General features: G+C 36.1%; 2 protein-coding genes across 7 annotated transcripts in view; both read right to left on the reverse strand.

The window, feature by feature from the left end:
• The window catches only part of RABGAP1L (RAB GTPase activating protein 1 like), a 763,170-nt gene that overhangs the window by 483,341 nt on the left and 262,983 nt on the right, over positions 1-16,846 (reverse strand). The window contains exon 14 of one of the 6 annotated variants that reach the window (XM_047704251.1): positions 4,592-4,719. The exons of 3 other annotated variants lie outside the window; for them this stretch is intronic. In XM_047704251.1, the coding sequence (XP_047560207.1) occupies positions 4,660-4,719 (60 nt within the window). In that variant the 3' untranslated portion in view covers positions 4,592-4,659. Of the gene's footprint in view, positions 1-4,591; positions 4,720-6,432; positions 6,487-15,575; positions 15,648-16,846 lie in introns of those variants that run through there. 2 more of the 6 variants (XM_047704253.1, XM_047704252.1) reach the window with 2 other exon arrangements.
• GPR52 (G protein-coupled receptor 52) lies at positions 1,591-4,509 on the reverse strand. The gene has a single exon (XM_047704259.1). The coding sequence runs from the start codon at positions 4,496-4,498 to the stop codon at positions 3,413-3,415; it is 1,086 nt and encodes a 361-aa protein (XP_047560215.1). The 5' UTR covers positions 4,499-4,509; the 3' UTR covers positions 1,591-3,412.

The raw sequence follows: 16,846 nt of genomic DNA on the forward strand, positions 1-16,846 counted from the left end.
TAGCCCCGCATTGGGCTCTCTACTCAGCAGGGAGCCTGCTTCCTCCTCTCTCTCTGCCTGCCTCTCTGCCTACTTGTGATCTCTCTCTGTCAAATAAATAAAATCCTCTTTTTTAAAAAATGGCTCCACAGATAATAGAATTACCAGTAATAAACTACAGCGTTACTGTTTGGCTGTCACTTAGAACCAAATTGGATAATTACCACCAAATACAATATAATGATGAGAATAATGGTTATGCTTTCTATTCTTAAAACACATTAATCTAAAAAAGAGTAGTTTCAAAATAAGTATTATCTTATTATATAAACACGTTAAAATATGTCAAAAGGAAGTTAAGTGGCTTGCCTTCGAGTTGCATGTGAAACATGATAAAAAATGAAAACTCTAAACCTAGAACTTGCCTTATAGAGGCTCCCTTTGTAGCTCACAGTAAAGCTTTCCTTCTCTACTCTCCTTCACCAAACATTTTTTTTCCTATAAGAAATTTATAGAGATCTGAAGAACCTATTCAACAAAAACTTAACAAATGTGAATAAAGGCAATGTCAAGGAAATGCTATGTCCTGGGGCTTCAGTTTGATGATAGAGTAAACTGGCAAGTTTGGGCCTACTAGATTGGTATTTCAATAAACGAAATGTGTAAGATCAAGGGAAATGATATCACAAAACATGGAAAGGATTAAAGCAAAAGATTTAGGCAAGGAAAAAGAAAACTCAGAGAAATTTTGTAAGGACAAGGTACAGACAGAGGTACAAAGGTGTGAAGGCTTTTGAGGAAAAGAAAGAAAGAAAAAAAGAAAAAAGAAAAGGAGGGAGGGAGAAAGGAAGGAAGGAAGGAAGAGAGGGACAGAAAGAGAGAAAGAAAGAAAAAAAGAAAAGAAAAAGAAAGAAAAGAAAAGAAAAGAAAAAAGAAAAATAAAAAGCAGTAAAGCAGTGGTTCAATGCATAGGCTTTGGCTCCAACCCAGCTGAGTGTGAATGAACCTCCGTTACTGACTAACCAAGTGACCTGGCATTAGTCACCCTTCTTTAGTTTGCTCATCTGTAGGATAAGAACAGTAACAGTACCTATCTGAAAGGGGTATAATGAGGATTAAATGTTATAATATATGTACAACTTAACACTGTTAAAACTGGACACATATTGTTATTAATTATCAAAAGGAAAAGCCAGAAGAAGAAAATGCAACAAACAGCCTCAGGTTTCCTCCACAGACACCTACTGAATCCTTTCTAAGTATATTTACACACCAAACTAAAGGAATAAAAATATGATTTCCAAATAATGCATATCATGTTGAAGACTCTATTTGTGACAGCTGAAAAGTTAGAAGTATTATGCTTTCTTGAATTTTGTTTTCCTTGAACTGGTCTGAACCTAAAAGGCTCATCTCAACTTATCCAAGATGTCACTGGCAAACAGAGATAAGAATATACAAAATACAAATCACAGAAATGTGAAACAATTAAATTTTGATTCCCAAATAAGCAAAGTCTTATTCTAAGCGAGTGTTTATTAAACTGAAACAAAGTCTGATTTTGATATATAGAATACTATTTTATTCTTTATTTTAAACCTTTCTTACATGTTTAAAAATATACATGGGTTCAGAACAACCTCAATAAAATGATGACATTTTCTATTAAAGGACCTCTGAAGTCAAACCACTAGTGTGCAAACACAGTTGGCTTCCAATTTGAAGTCATAGGCACATTTCATTAAATGCATTTCATAAAACGAAGAAATCAAAATGCTGAGAAGAAAAATACTCAGTAGTTTGATATAAACTTTAAAATATCTGTCAGGCAGGAAACTTATAGTAAAAAAGTAAGATTTAGATGTTTTACCACTCACACCTGCTTCACTACTAATTCCCCAAATGCCATTTTGCTACATCTAAACCCCTGATAATTTATTATACAATTCCATGTAGCACACTAAAAAATAAGTTAATTTAATCTTTGCGTATGAAAACAGATCATTACAAAAGAAAATACTGACACCTCTTACCTGTATTTGATAATTAAGTATATCATATTCTCAGCAGTACTAAGAATGCAGCTTGGTCTAATATAAATATCTAAATAACAACTACACAAAAGTAATTTTCTCTTCAAAGAAGTTTTTGTATATTTTTTCCAATGTTGATGACTTAAGCAACATTGATCTATATATTGTGCTAAGAAAACATTAGGCACAGATCACATGATATAATTTACATTTTTTTTGTTGTAAAAAATATAGTATATGCAAATGCATATCATACAAATGATTGGTGGACGCAACACTAAGCTTTGTAGACCTAACACAAAAAGATTAATATTTACTCTTAAGGGGGAAAGGAAAGGAGGACACATGGAGTGTGGTCCAAAGGGCAATCAATACCTCACTTCTGGTGAATACTATGCGTCTGCATTAGAATTATTTGTGGATTTTCTTAAAGAAAAACAAAGCTTTATTAAAGCAAAAAAAAAAAAAAAGATACCACTTTGGGCACATGAACTGAAAAGGAACCAGATAAAAATGTTTACAAAAGCTATTAAGAATATTTAACACAATATCTGAAATGAGCTATAGATTGCTTTATTGGAAGGAATAGATTATTTAACATTATGATTGCTTTATATGGTAGATTCTTTATTAGCTAAGACACTTTTGGATTAAGGTACCGAAGGAGGCAGATCAAGAAAAATGGAGAGAAAAAGAAAGAGCAGGCTGTCAGAAAGGGGGTGGGGGGGGCTAAGCATATTTAGCCAGAACAAAAATACTGTTTTTTTGTTTATAGCAGAAATTTTATGCTGTGGATAGTATAAAAACACAAGCAAAAGGGTTATGTGGCAGGTAATAAAATACAATGCTTACTACGCATCCTTCATGGAGAAACCACTTATAGATTGTAGATTCGTATGTAAAAGTATGCATTGATGCAAAAAAAAATGTACATTGCCACATATATAATATGTAGCATTTTCCTATAAAGGGCAATTTATGTAAGTAACTTCCACAAACACAAAGAGTGGGAGAGAGACCTAGACAGACGGAATGAGAGGCAAAGACAGAGGGGAGAGCTCAGAGAAGACAGAGATGCCGAGGGGCTTTGCTCATGTCCTGTGGAAGATCTGAGATACTTTTTTCATTTTTTTTTCATCCTCAGTGCTTAATTTTGCTATTACTGTACATTTATATTCACACTCTATAATTATCTCATGAGATTGCCCTCTATGCATTCTTTTCTCTAGTTCCCCCCCACCACCACCGTGGAAAAAGAGGGGGAAAAAAAAAACCTCTTGTCTCTCCATCTCATAGTCAACTATTCAAGTAAATATTTCTCTAGTGGCAAATTTCCAGATGAATCAAGAATACAATCCAAAACCCCTTTCGGATTACATTTGATTTCTATATAGTTCTCTTCAAATGGAGCAGGAATTAGCCCGTTTCCTAGGTTTGGGGTCTCGAGCTTCCTGATCCTTCACACACATACAAGATGTGCACATTGTCTCGGACAGTCTTCGGAGGCCTAGCCGGAAAACACTGTTGGAAAGGCTATAGATCACACAGTTACAAAAACTATTACTTATAGCAAGCCAGGTTGTTAGGAAGGACAGCGTTGGATTGTCCAAGACCCGGGAGCTTTCTAGAAGAAAGTAAATTATATAAGGGAGCCACAGCATGTAAAACACACTGGTTATCCGAAACAAAACCATGGCGTAACGACGGTCGGGGCTGTGTCCAGTCTCTCCAGAGGCATCCACCTCATGGCTGGGAAATCGGGCCCTCCGGTCATTTATCTCTTTGGTGTGCTGCCGGCAAATTTTAAAAATATGGAAGTAAGTGAAGCAGACAACAAAGGCAGCAGGAGCATAAAGTAAACAAACAATAAAGCCAGTAAAATAGGCACTGGTGAGCCAAGAGGTGGCACACCATTCAAAGATGTCACCATGGTACCCTGGTTTCCCCCAGCCAAAAAAGGAAGGCAAAAAAATTAGGCAAGAGTAGATCCAGATTAAAATAATGCAAATTCTCAGGCGACAGGGGGTGACCAGTTGATTGTAGGAAAGAGGCTTGGTTATTGCCAGATAGCGGTCCACACTTATACAAGCAAGACATGCCATAGAAACACTTTTTAGAACGGAGATGATATATCCGAAAACCTGGCAGGTCAGTGACTCATGGATACCTGTGGAGTAGTGGAGAAGTGAGAGAGTAGGAACCAAGCAGCTTACTCCAACGAAAAGATCAGCATATGCCATCGTCTGAATAAAGTAGCTGGTGGTATAATGGTGCAGGAGTGGAGCACAGTGAAAGACAAAGATGACTGTTAAATTCCCAGCAATGATTAGAAATGTCAGCAAGACAATAACAATGGTCTCAAAGATGCACACATCCACTGCACTGTAGTAGCCAAATCCAAGTGGGCAGGAGTGACGTTCAGACACATTCACAATGCCACTGCTCATGTTCAAGATGCTCCATTCAGTCCACCTGGATTCATTCATGGCTTGGAATTAAGGGACCGTGCAGCCGTGGCTCCAGCAAGCAGGTGCCCTGTCCAGCATGTGTTAAACTCTGCACATTAGTGTCTTGGGATCAGCTTCAGGAGACAGCGGCAGCGCTTCTGTCACAGCTAAGCCTCCCAGAGAGTGCTCAAGCCTCTTCATCAGCTCAGTGCAGCAGTGACACATCTCAACTTTTGGGGGGGGGAAGAAAGGGAGGTAAGCTAGAAAGGAGGTGAAAAAAGGTCACTGATTAGCTTCCTCCGGTGCTCTCAAACAACTTTCTCAAGACACAGGCACTTCTAGAGAAAATAGATTTCTTATTACCTTGCACTATGAAAAATCAGATCTGCAAAAAGAAAAAAAAAAATCTATTGCCAAGGGAAGAAAAGGCTTTGTGGGCTGTTTGGTCTCCTCAGAAAGGTAGTTTGTTAGGGATCAACTAGAATAAATGAGAAAAAAAGAGTCTTAAATTGTCTCAGGCTTCCTGCTTCATCTATGATGAGAAGTGGATTCATATTTTACAATTTAAATAATTAAGATCTAAGATCTAGTTGCAAATCTAAGAAAAAGTTCATTGCAGCAAAGAGTGTCTTTGGGCTCAGTTCAGGGTTTGATGCTGGTGGATCAACTTTATGATCTATTTCTCTCTCATTTCTCAAAAGAGCTAACCCCCCCACACACACCCCCAAAAACACAGACACAAGGTTAATTCTAAAAGACTCAGCTCTACTTGGGCACAAAGGAGCAGAACCGAGGTAAAAGACTCCAGATTGCCTTATAACTCTCATGAGGAAATAAAAGCCTATTTCCAGTAGGGAAGATAATATAAAAATACAATATAACATTGTATATATTATATACAATGTTAACACCTGACAAAAGACGATAAACTTTAAAGTTTTAATTCTGCATGCAATCTTCTAAGCATTCAGATGAAAACAGCTTTAGTCCATCACAATTACTAGTGCTACAACCAACAATGTAATTTATACTTTTTCCTTTTCCAAGGGAAAATAAATAACTGTTATTAATTTCAGCATCATTAACTAAAAGTAACTTTCATTATCTGATATGCCACCTTCCTTACAATGGAGCATGACCATAAAATACATAGCTCAAAGTTATTCTCACCTTCACAAGCACACCTGTATCTCACATATATATGTAAGGATACATGAAATTCAGGCAACAGAAACTTTCCTATATACTCTGAGCTTCTTTGACCAGAAATGCTGCCATTATTTATTACTCAGGAATTCCTAGTAGGCTTCGTAGTCTCTGTTTCTAGATCTCTTCTACTTTCATCAGAGGATTAACACATTAGATCATTACTTTGACTAAATCTTCTGAAAGTGGAAAATTACCTTCTTTGTTATATTTGCAGTTACATAGCAGCCATATGTTAAGAAAATGCCTCTTCTATTACTGTGTTCTATTTTGAGCAAGTGCTCAATTAATACAGGGGCCATTAGGTAGGTTATAAGATGGTCTTATTTTAAAATACCTCTAAAGCATCAAGATGAGTTTAAATCCTACAGTGTGAAATACTGAAAGGCTTGCAGGATAGAATCCATCCAAAAGGCTTCCAAGGTCATTCTGCTATCAAGTGAACATTTGTCAAAAACCTTTTTTAAAGTACAGGTATTTGAGAGAGTTTCCTGTCGGTCTTTGTTGTCATCCCTCTTGAAGAAATAACATTGCATTAGATATAAAAACATTTCCTTCAGGAACAAAGCAGCAGCTTAATAGAAAGCATTCTTCTGAAAGTTATTTTCTCATGCACCACCAAGTCATTCAGGGAAGTCTTTCTTCTTTTGTAACATCCACAGGATATTCCTCCTTGCACATTCCTAGTTTCACTTATCACAAAATAGTTCTCTTCTTACAGGAATAAGGCAATGCTTCTCACCTACATTCACTCTTACCAGCTGCTAGGCTGGGCTGCTTGCTTAGGAAGTCCGATTCACTGCGATGCAGTCACCAGGATGCTGTCGGTAGATAATTCACAATCTCTCAGTATCACTGCCTCCACCTGAGCCGGAGCCCTGCTCCTCCTCCTCATCCTGAGCTGATGCAGAAGAACTCACCATCAGAAAGGTGACTCGGTCCTCCTGCCCCAATCAACAGCACAGCCAATGGCTACTGCAGCTGAAACTGTCACTAGGTAACAGTTGCCAGGCACATGCAGGCTTATAGACTTACTCGGCAAGCTCCGATCAAGATTGACAACAGAAGACAATGCAACTGACCGATCCTTATAACATATTAATGGCACGTGTGACTCTCTAGAGGCAGTCTCCTTATAGCATTTGTAAAGATTATTTCCTATGGACAGTACAGAAAAAAAACAAAACAACAACAAAAAGCACTGGGATACACCTTTAAACCCTTAGAGAAAACTACCACGAGGTACTCTGACACTAAAAAGTCAGCAGAAATCTAATGCTCACTGGCAGAAAAAATGTATTAATTATTAAAAATCAGCTAAGTCTTCGTGAACTCAAGTGATATAGCTACTATTTTTACTCTCTAAAATATAGTTATATTTTGATTAATAGAAGTCATTTAATAATCTCTCCAATCCCTGCCATACCCACACTAAATTGCTGAATTTAATGTATTTTACTGTATAAACAAAGCAGTGGGACTAACACTTCTATGCTAAAATCTATTTGGGCAAATATTTAAGGTTAAATGAGAATTCTGAAAAGTAGGTATTAGAAATAAGTAAAACAGCCATTTACTCTATTCTTTATCCTAATATGAAAAACACTCAGAGTCAAAGAACTCTGTCATATAGTGACTGAGCTACTCATGCCCAAGTTAGAAGAAAGCAAATTAAGCTCCTTAACCTGGTGGAGATGAAAAACATTTCCATTTATTTTGACGTACTACAGACATTCTCTATTTTAAGCTTATTTTTCATGGGGTCAGCACTTTTCTTTAAAGTGACTTAGAACTAATTTACAAATCATTTCAGAATTAAATAAGGAAAATTAAAATGAAAATGGAAGATAACTAACATCTGTTAAGCACGTTCTGTGTGCCAACCATTATGCTATGTGCTTTATATATTTTCTCTCTATAAAAACCTTAAATCTTTAGGGAGTAGGTACCCATCATTATCATTTCTCAAAGGAAGAAGGTGGGTACTAGAAAAGGTAAGTATAACTTGCCTACTAGAATCATGAAACTAGCACTGAAGCAGGTTAAAACTGTCAATCCTAACACCATATTGATAAACCTCTCTTTCCCTCTGGACCTTTTTTTTTTTTTTTTTTTTTTAGATTTCATTTAAATTCAAGTTAGTTAACATAGAGTGTATAATTACTTTCACCGGTAGAATTTAATTATTCATCAGTTACATATAACACACAGTGCTCTTCCATCAAGTACCCTCCTTAATGCCCATCATCCACTTACCCCATCCCCCCACCCAACTTCCCACCACCAACCCTCAGTTTCCTATAGTTAAGAGTCTCTTATGGTTTGTCTCCCTCTCTGATTTTATCTTATTTTATCTTTCTTTCTCTTCCCCTGTGTTCAACAATTTTGTTTCTTAAAGTGATTTTTAAAGAATAGAAAGCCCTATTTTTTCCTCCATGTTGAACTGCCCAACAGGAAGGCCATATTATTGTTAAAAATCTTCAGAGGCTTAGCTGAAATACAGAATGCAAGCACATTTCTCATTACCAGAATAATTTATAAACAAAGTTAGAATAACAACTGTAGAGTGAGTACCAAGCTGAGCTTTGAAAGTAAATATTTAAATGTAATACAAAAGGCTAGAAGGTCCTATTTTACAGAGAAGTACTTTGACTTCTAGAGATACCTAAAAGCATTAAAATCAAACAAGACTAGAATTAACTAACATTCTCTTTTACAATAATAATATTCAAAATAAAAATTATATTTGATAAATATTCATGAATGTAGGGGCGCCTGGGTGGCTCAGTGGGTTGAGCCACTGCCTTCGGCTCAGGTCATGATCCCAGGTCCTGGGTTCGAGCCCCACATTGGGCTTTCTGCTCGGCAGGGAGCCTGCTTCCTCCTCTCTCTCTGCCTGCCTCTCTGCTTACTTGTGATTTCTCTCTGTCAAATAAATAAATAAAAAATCTTAAAAAAAAAAAAATCCCTTCCTACATTTTGGAAAAAAAAAAAAAAAATTCATGAATGTAGACAGATCCCATACCCCATATTAGAAAGAGTTAAATACTAAGCTTTACTATAAATCCATCAAAAAATAAAACACTATCAATAATTAAAGTTACCCATGTCACCAAAATCTAAATAAACCATTTACAAGGATAGACTTTACATATATTTTTTAAAGATCTACTCCTTTTTTCCTAAAGATTTTTATTTACTTATTTGAGAGACGGAGCCTGAACAGGTTGGTCAGGGCGGGGGTGGGGGAGAGGGAGGAGAGGGACAGAGAGAGAAGGAGAAACAGGGTCCCTGGCTGAGCAGGGAGACTAACACGGGGCTCTATCCCAGGACCCTGGGATCATCAACTGAGCTGAAAGCAGATGCTTAACTAAGTCACCCAGGCGCCCCTAGATTTTACATATTTTTAAAATAGCTTTGAATGTAATTTTTCCAAAATCAGGGAAATGGCAAAAAAAAGTCTCACAGGGAAATTCAAATACTAAATTCCTTTAGTTTGACACATTTATTTCCAAAAACTATCACTGACAGGGATTTGAGTCTATGAATACTCTAATCCATAATTGTACATGCTTTCAAAAGTATTATGACAATATAAGAAAGAGTTCAAGTAGAGTCTTTGATCCACTAAGCTTCCCTCTTTCCTTCTACCAACTTACAAAAAACTTCAATGGTTCTTACAAGATAATTTTCTTTTTTTAGAGATTGACTTGTTCCCTCCTCCTTTTTTCTGATCTGATTATAATAGGAACTAATTTATAATGTGAAGCTCTAATAACAAAAAGGCATTCATATCATATATTTACATAGCTCATTACATAAAGCATTCTTTGTGTTTAAATTAGGCATAATTCTCTTCATGTTAGGGGCCATTAGGTGTTTTATTACTGTCATTCTTATTATAATCATTATCAACCACCTCCCTCTCCTTTCAACTGAGGAATGCTAGTTGGGAAATACTAAGAGGAATCATTATTTGGGATATTTCAGAATTACCTCTAACAGCAAAAAATATAGCTTTATGAGATGACACACCACAGGTGTTTGATTTCTTATTTTTACCATATGTTTTACATATTGTTTTATATGTATCAATATTTCATTATTAAACATCTAAGCATTTCAGGCAACTACTCAATAGGACCTAAATAGCAAAGTAACAGAAAGATATCAGCATTAATGGTAAATAAGATAAATAGTAAGTAATGATTATCAAGAAGAACTACATAACCAATATAATACTATAAAAAGTAAACAAATAGAGAATAAAAGCGTTTTTTTTTTTTAAACATTTTTAAAGGTACAAAAAAGGTGTATACATCCAGAAACAGAATGTATCTATTTCTTCAACTACTCCTCCGATCTGTTAACTTTTCTCCATCTCCACTGTCACTGCCCTAAGCAAACTAGCATTACCTTGTGTGTGGGCTCATGCAGTGGCTTCCAGTGTGGTCTTCCTGAGCTGCCTGTGACCTCTCTTCAATCCATTATACATAAACAAACAAAATATTCTTTCCAAAAATGCAAGCCAGATGATACCACTACCCTTTTATTTTTTTTTAAAGATTTTTTATTTATTTATTAGACAGAGATCACAAGTAGGTAGAGAGGGAGGCAGAGAGAGAGAGAGAGAATGGGAAGCAGGCTATTCGCTGAGCAGAGAGCCCGATGTGGGGCTCGATCCCAGGACCCTGGGATCATGACCGGAGCCGAAGGCAGAGGCTTTAACCCACTGACCCATCCAGGCGCCCCACCACTACCCTTTTAAAATACTTTCATGGTGGGGCGCCTGGGTGGCTCAGTGGGTTAAAGCCTCTACCTTCGGCTCCGGTCATGATCTCAGGGTCCTGGGATCGAGCCCCACATCGGGCTCTCTGCTCAGCGAAGAGCCTGCTTCCCTCACTCTCTCTCTCTCTCTCTGCCTGCCTCTCTGCCTACTTGTGATCTCTCTCTCTTTCAAATAAATAAATAATCTTTAAAATAAAATAAAATATTTCAGTGGTTTCACACTGCACTTAGGATAAAGTCCTAAAAAATCTATAAAGTCCTATAAAATCTGTTCTTTACAAATTCATCCAATCTTAACTTCTTTTCAATATTGTTTAGGATTAGCTAAACCTCCCCCTCTTCCACCCATCCTCCTGTCCCACATATATTTGCTAGGTTCTCTACTGCCTCAGGACATTTGTACCTGCTGGTTACTATGCTATCACACTTTTTTAGTTAATTCAGGTGCAACCTTCAGATTTTGTTCAAATACCACTGTCTCACAGCTACCTTTCTTGAATTCCCAGATTAGACCAGATTCCAATCTTATCGTAGTTTGTAATGACCTAGTCCATACCTTTCTAACTAGATTGCAAGTCCCACGAAAGGAGAAATACCTGTATTATTCCTCATTATATCTTAAGTACCTACTTTACACTACAGGGCATAAAACTATAGCTAAATAAGTGTTTAATATAACTAATATAAAGCACATAAAAATAGCCAGAAGAGTCTGTAAGACAGAAAAACAACAATAACCAGTTTCTGCGAGGCTCAGAGTTCCTTGCAATCCCCCCGAATGACATTCAAGCTTCACAAGAAATTTATAAAAGTGTATAACTTAATTGCAGAAGGAGAATAATTAGACTCTTAATATATTCAAATTAAGGGAAATATTATTCATCTATACCTCTACCTAAACCCAATTCAATATGAGTATTTGACTAGTGCTTTGAAAAATCCTATCTGGCAGGGGATAATGATTATTGACTTATTTTAAGAATGACAAGTACTACAACATACAGTATCAATATATTTTAAAAATGTAGTATCAAAGCAACTTGGTCTAAATGCTAAAAAAAAAATGTGAAGTAGCACATATTACAATCACTGATTTAGAGATGTCTCAAGGACAGAAAACAAGTTTATATTATTAACTTTATTTCATTATGACAAGTTATTAACAATTACAAATATTTAACAAATATTAAATGAGTGGCGCTACGGAAAAAAACTTCCTCAACCTGCTAAAGACACTCCATGGAAAAATCTGTAGCTAGAATGGTATTTAATGGTGAAAGAGTAAACGCTTTCTTTTTAAGATGAAAACAAGACAAAGATGTCTGCTCTTACCACTTTCATGCACTTTGTACTGGCAGTCCCCGCCAGTAACAGGCAAGAAAAAGAAATAGCTAAGCCATACAAGAAGAGGAAGACATGGCTGCATACATAAGAAGTGCTTTAAAAATCTACCCCAGGGCGCCTGGGTGGCTCAGTGGGTTAAGCCGCTGCCTTCGGCTCAGGTCATGATCTCAGGGTCCTGGGATCGAGTCCTGCATCGGGCTCTCTGCTCAGCAGGGAGCCTGCTTCCCTCTCTCTCTCTCTCTCTCTCTCTCTGCCTGCCTCTCCATCTACTTGTGATCTCTCTGTCAAATAAATAAATAAAATCTTTTAAAAAAAAAAATCTACCCCAAAGATAATTAGAACTGATGAGTAAATCTTATCCCAATATAAGGTCAAAACACAACAATCACTGAATTTCTATATATTTGCAATAAACTATAGTAAATGAAATTTTAAAACAATAAACCATTTACAGAAAATACCAATAAAGTTAATAAAAGATGTGTAAGACCTCTACCCTGAAGACTACAAAATTAAAAGTCCCTAAGTAAATGGAGCAATATACCACCTTTATGGGTTAGAAGACTCAATATTGTTAAGAATGTTAGTTTTTCTCAAATTAATCTATGGATTTATTGCTATTTGTAGAACTAAACAGTTGATTCTAAAATTTGTTCGTAAATAAAAAAGGGCCTGGGGTAGCTAAAACAATCTGGGGAAAGGAATTTTTAAAAGCTGGAAGACTGGCACAACCTGATTTCAAGACTTACTATAAAGCCACAGTACTCAAGACTGGCATAAGGATAAACAAATAAGTCAGTAAAGAGAACCGAGTCCAAAAATAAACCCACACTTACCAACTGAATTTTAAAAGACTAAAACAAGTCAAGGGGAAAAGAAAATCTTTTCAGTAAATATTACTAGAAAACTTTGGATATCTGGGGAAAAATTAACTTAGACCCTATCCTCATACTATAAACAAAAATATATTTGAGATAATCATAGATCTAAACATAAAAATCTTAAATTATAAATATGTAGCTTCTAAAAGAAAACATGCTAGAAGGAGAAAATCTTCATAACATGTCAGTAGACAAAGATCTCTTTAGATATAGAAAGCAATAACAATAAAAGTAAAATGTAATTAATTATGCTTAAATCAAAACTCTGCTTTTCAAAAAATATTAGTAAGAAAATCAGTAAGTCAAAAGACTAAGAGAAAATATTAGCAAAACATTATCTAACAAAAAGTTTGTATCTAAAATTAATAACTGAATCCTATAATTTGTTAGTAAAAATACAAAGAACACAATTAAAAATGGGGAAATGCTGTCACAGACACCTCACCAAAGAAGATAAACAAATGGCCATCAAGACAAAATGAAAAAGTGTTCAGCATCAATGGTCATCAAGAAAAGGCAAAGTAAGGGGCGCCTGGGTGGCTCAGTGGGTTAAGCTGCTGCCTTCGGCTCAGGTCATGATCCCAGGTCCTGGGTTCGAGCCCCGCATCGGGCTTTCTGCTCAGCAGGGAGCCTGCTTCCTCCTCTCTCTCTGCCTGCTTCTCTGCCTACTTGTGATTTCTCTCTGTCAAATAAATAAATAAAATCTTTAAAAAAAAAAAAAAAAAAAAAGAAAGAAAAGGCAAAGTAAAATCACAATGAGCTATAACTACCTGCCCAGTGGAATGGCTAAAATTAAAACACTGCGAATACTAAATATTGATAAGAATGCACAACAATTCAAACTCTTAAAAATTGTTAGTGGTAATGTAAAATGGCCCAACTTTTTAATATTATTTTCTTCACTGTTCTATTAGTTTCAGGCGTACAATATAGTGATTCAACAATTCCATACATCCCCTGGTGCTCGTGACAAGTGCACTCCTGAAACCTCATTGCCTATTTCGCCCATCCCCTACCTCCTTCCTCTCTGGTAACCATCAGTTTGTTCTCTATAATTAACAGTCTATTTCTTGTTTGTCTCTTTTTTGCCTTTTTTAAAAAATATTTTATTTATTTATTTGACAGAGATCACAAGTAGGCAGAGAGGCAGGCAGAGAGAGAGGAGGAAGCAGGCTCCACGTGGAGCAGAGAGCTGGATGCAGGGCTCAATCCCAGGACTCTGGGATCATGACCTGAGCCGAAGGCAGAAGCTTTAACTCACTGAGCCACCCAGGCGCCCCTCTTTTTGCCTTTCTTAAATCGTAGGGTATTTGTCCTTCTGTAACTGACTTGTTTCGTTTAGCATTATATCACACCTCTATGTATACACACACACACATATACACATATCACCTCTTCTTTATCCATGGATCGATCAATAAATAATCGGACCGCTTCTTGTAAATAACGCTGCTATAAACATAGGGATGCATGTATTCCTCTGAATTAGTGTTTTTGTATTCCTTGGGTAAATACCCAGTAATGCAATTGCTGGATGATAGGGTAGTTCTGAGGAACCTCCATACTGGTCTTCACAGTGGCTGCACCAGTTTGCTTTCCCACCAACAGGGCAAGAGGGTTCCTTTTTCTCCATATCCTCGAAAATGGCCCAACTTTTAAAACTGTGAAACAGTTGGGGAGTTTCTTATAACATTAAACAAATCTACTCACTAGTTCCAACCCATCAAAATGAAAAAATATATCCACAAAAAATGTGTATAAAAATGTACATAGCAGCTTTACTTTTAATAGCCATAAACTGAAAACAATCCATCTATCCATCACCAGGGTAACAGATAAACCAACTGCGTTATGTTTATATGATTCTGGAATAGGTGAAACTAATTTTTGATGAAAGAAATCAGAACATAGTTCCCTCATATGGGGTGTGGGTGTGAATGTGTGTGTGTGTGTGTGTGTGTGTGTGTCTTGACCAGCAAGAGGTATTAGAAAACTTTTAGGGATGATGGAAACATGGTGTATCTTGATATCTGTGGGTAACATGCATGCATCTATATCAAAACTCATCAAAATGTGACATTTAAGATCTGTGCATTTCACTTACATGTAAATTATAGCCACAAAGAATGATAAAGCTATGATTGCACTTGCATGTTTTAAGTGCTCCATTTCTTTGTAAAACCACCAAATTAGAGCCCTGAACTACTTGAGTTGTTTCCAGGAAATTATATATATTGATGTTTAAAAAGAAAAATACCATAATCCTCCAAAGCAATGTCCCATCAAGAGTGAAAGTTAATGTAATGTCTAAAAGAACAGATCCTACAAGAAGAATAAGTGCATCTATCCTGTGTCTACTTTCACAGCCTCTCAATCAGTATACCTGACTCATGGTTCAGCGGTTGCACTCACAGACACAACAGCCCAGATGCAAGTGAGACACTGGGTGAGAAAAGACTTCTTATTAAATGCCAGTTATACAACACTGTGAGACTGCCCTAGCTAGCTGGGATCTGACAAAACTGGCCAAGAAAGCAAACCTTTCGAGAAATTTCATTATCTTTAATCAGTCACAGAGGAGAACAGAGAAAGAAAATACTAATTTACATGTATGTTTAACTCTGAGTGGGGGAAACCCTCAAATAAAATATATAATTAAGATCAAATTAATAGGTCAAAAATAGTATGCAGAGCAATAAAATCAAACCACGCATAGTACCCTCTTCCTTTACATTTTCCCTAAGTTAGGCTATTATTTTTAATAAATATTTATTAAATTTGAAGACATGAGAAAACTATGACTTAAAGAAGAGAATATAGGCTCTAGCATAAGCCAGATTTGGGAGCAGGGCATGCTTGCTGCAGTGCTCATTAACTGTGATGCTGTGGGTATGTCATTCTTCCCACGTGTCTCAGCTTCCATCTGTAAAATGGACGTAACTCCCACATTTGAAAGTTGGGTATGAAAACTAGAAATTAAAGATGAACCATTAAAAGTATGTAACTACTCATTTAAAGCTCATACAGTAAAGGTAAGCATATTCTTATTATCAATAGACTTTTTGTTTAATCATTTTTCCTTAAGAAGATATACCCACAAGTAACCTGTTGAGGTTAGGAAATTAATAACAACTCTTCCACATTTCTATTGAATTGCCATCTCCTTCCAAATTCCTTTTTAGAAGTACATTCTTAAAATAAACACATTATCTGCACCTGACCATGCATCTTAGGAAATTTATATGATTAGCAACACAGTAATGTAAAAATTACCAAAGTTTAGTCTGTTAAAAACCTCAGTTTCATGGATGCTGCAATTCCCAGATAATGAGGGTTTCTCTTTTTAAATTTTTAAAATTTTGCTTCACTCTATGAAATTTTACATTTAAATCTTTATAGGATGTATCATCTACTCCTCTGCCTTCTTAAACTGAGAATTCTGAACATAATTAAATTTTGCCTGGTAGGCTGGGATCATCACTGTTAACATCAGTGAGAACACAGTCTTATGATACAATCATACCTCTGTAGCTACTAGATTGCATTTACATGTATATACAGGTATAGATACATAGGTTTTAAATATAGCGAGAAACAGACAGACTTGTTTAATTTCCGCCAAGTAACCAGCACCTAGAAAAGAACGGAGCTCCCATATTTTCTGACTCTATTTGCATAGCAAATATAGCAGTACTCCTCCTTCGTCTTCTAATTTGCTATCCTTAATTTTCTAAAGGCTTAAATATCAGAAATTAAGCTTACAAGAATTTTTTCTCAAAGAATAAACAGAGGTACTGTTCTATGAATAAAATGCTATAGCTCAGGCCTGCGTTGTCAGTTATTTCTGGATAAGTGAAGTGCTAACTGAGTATGGCAATAGACATGATAAATACACTTAAAAATTACACAACAGAATAGGAAATTCCAAGATTTCTTGTATCTTCCATGTAAGAACTATCCATTAATCATGTTCTCTCTTACTTTAATGAAACAAATCTGGAAATTAAATTGTTTAATAAGATTTTTATATCAATGAAATCCCATCAAATATTAATAGTATGTCACAGAAAGGGTTCAATATAGCCACCTCCCTTTAAGTTGAACATTAAAACATCTCCTGTGAAGCTCTGTCAAAATTATACAAAAACAGAATAGCATAATTGTATTT

Source organism: Lutra lutra, chromosome 15, assembly GCF_902655055.1.
Source record: "Lutra lutra chromosome 15, mLutLut1.2, whole genome shotgun sequence".
In the NCBI taxonomy this organism is placed as follows: Eukaryota; Metazoa; Chordata; class Mammalia; order Carnivora; family Mustelidae; genus Lutra; species Lutra lutra.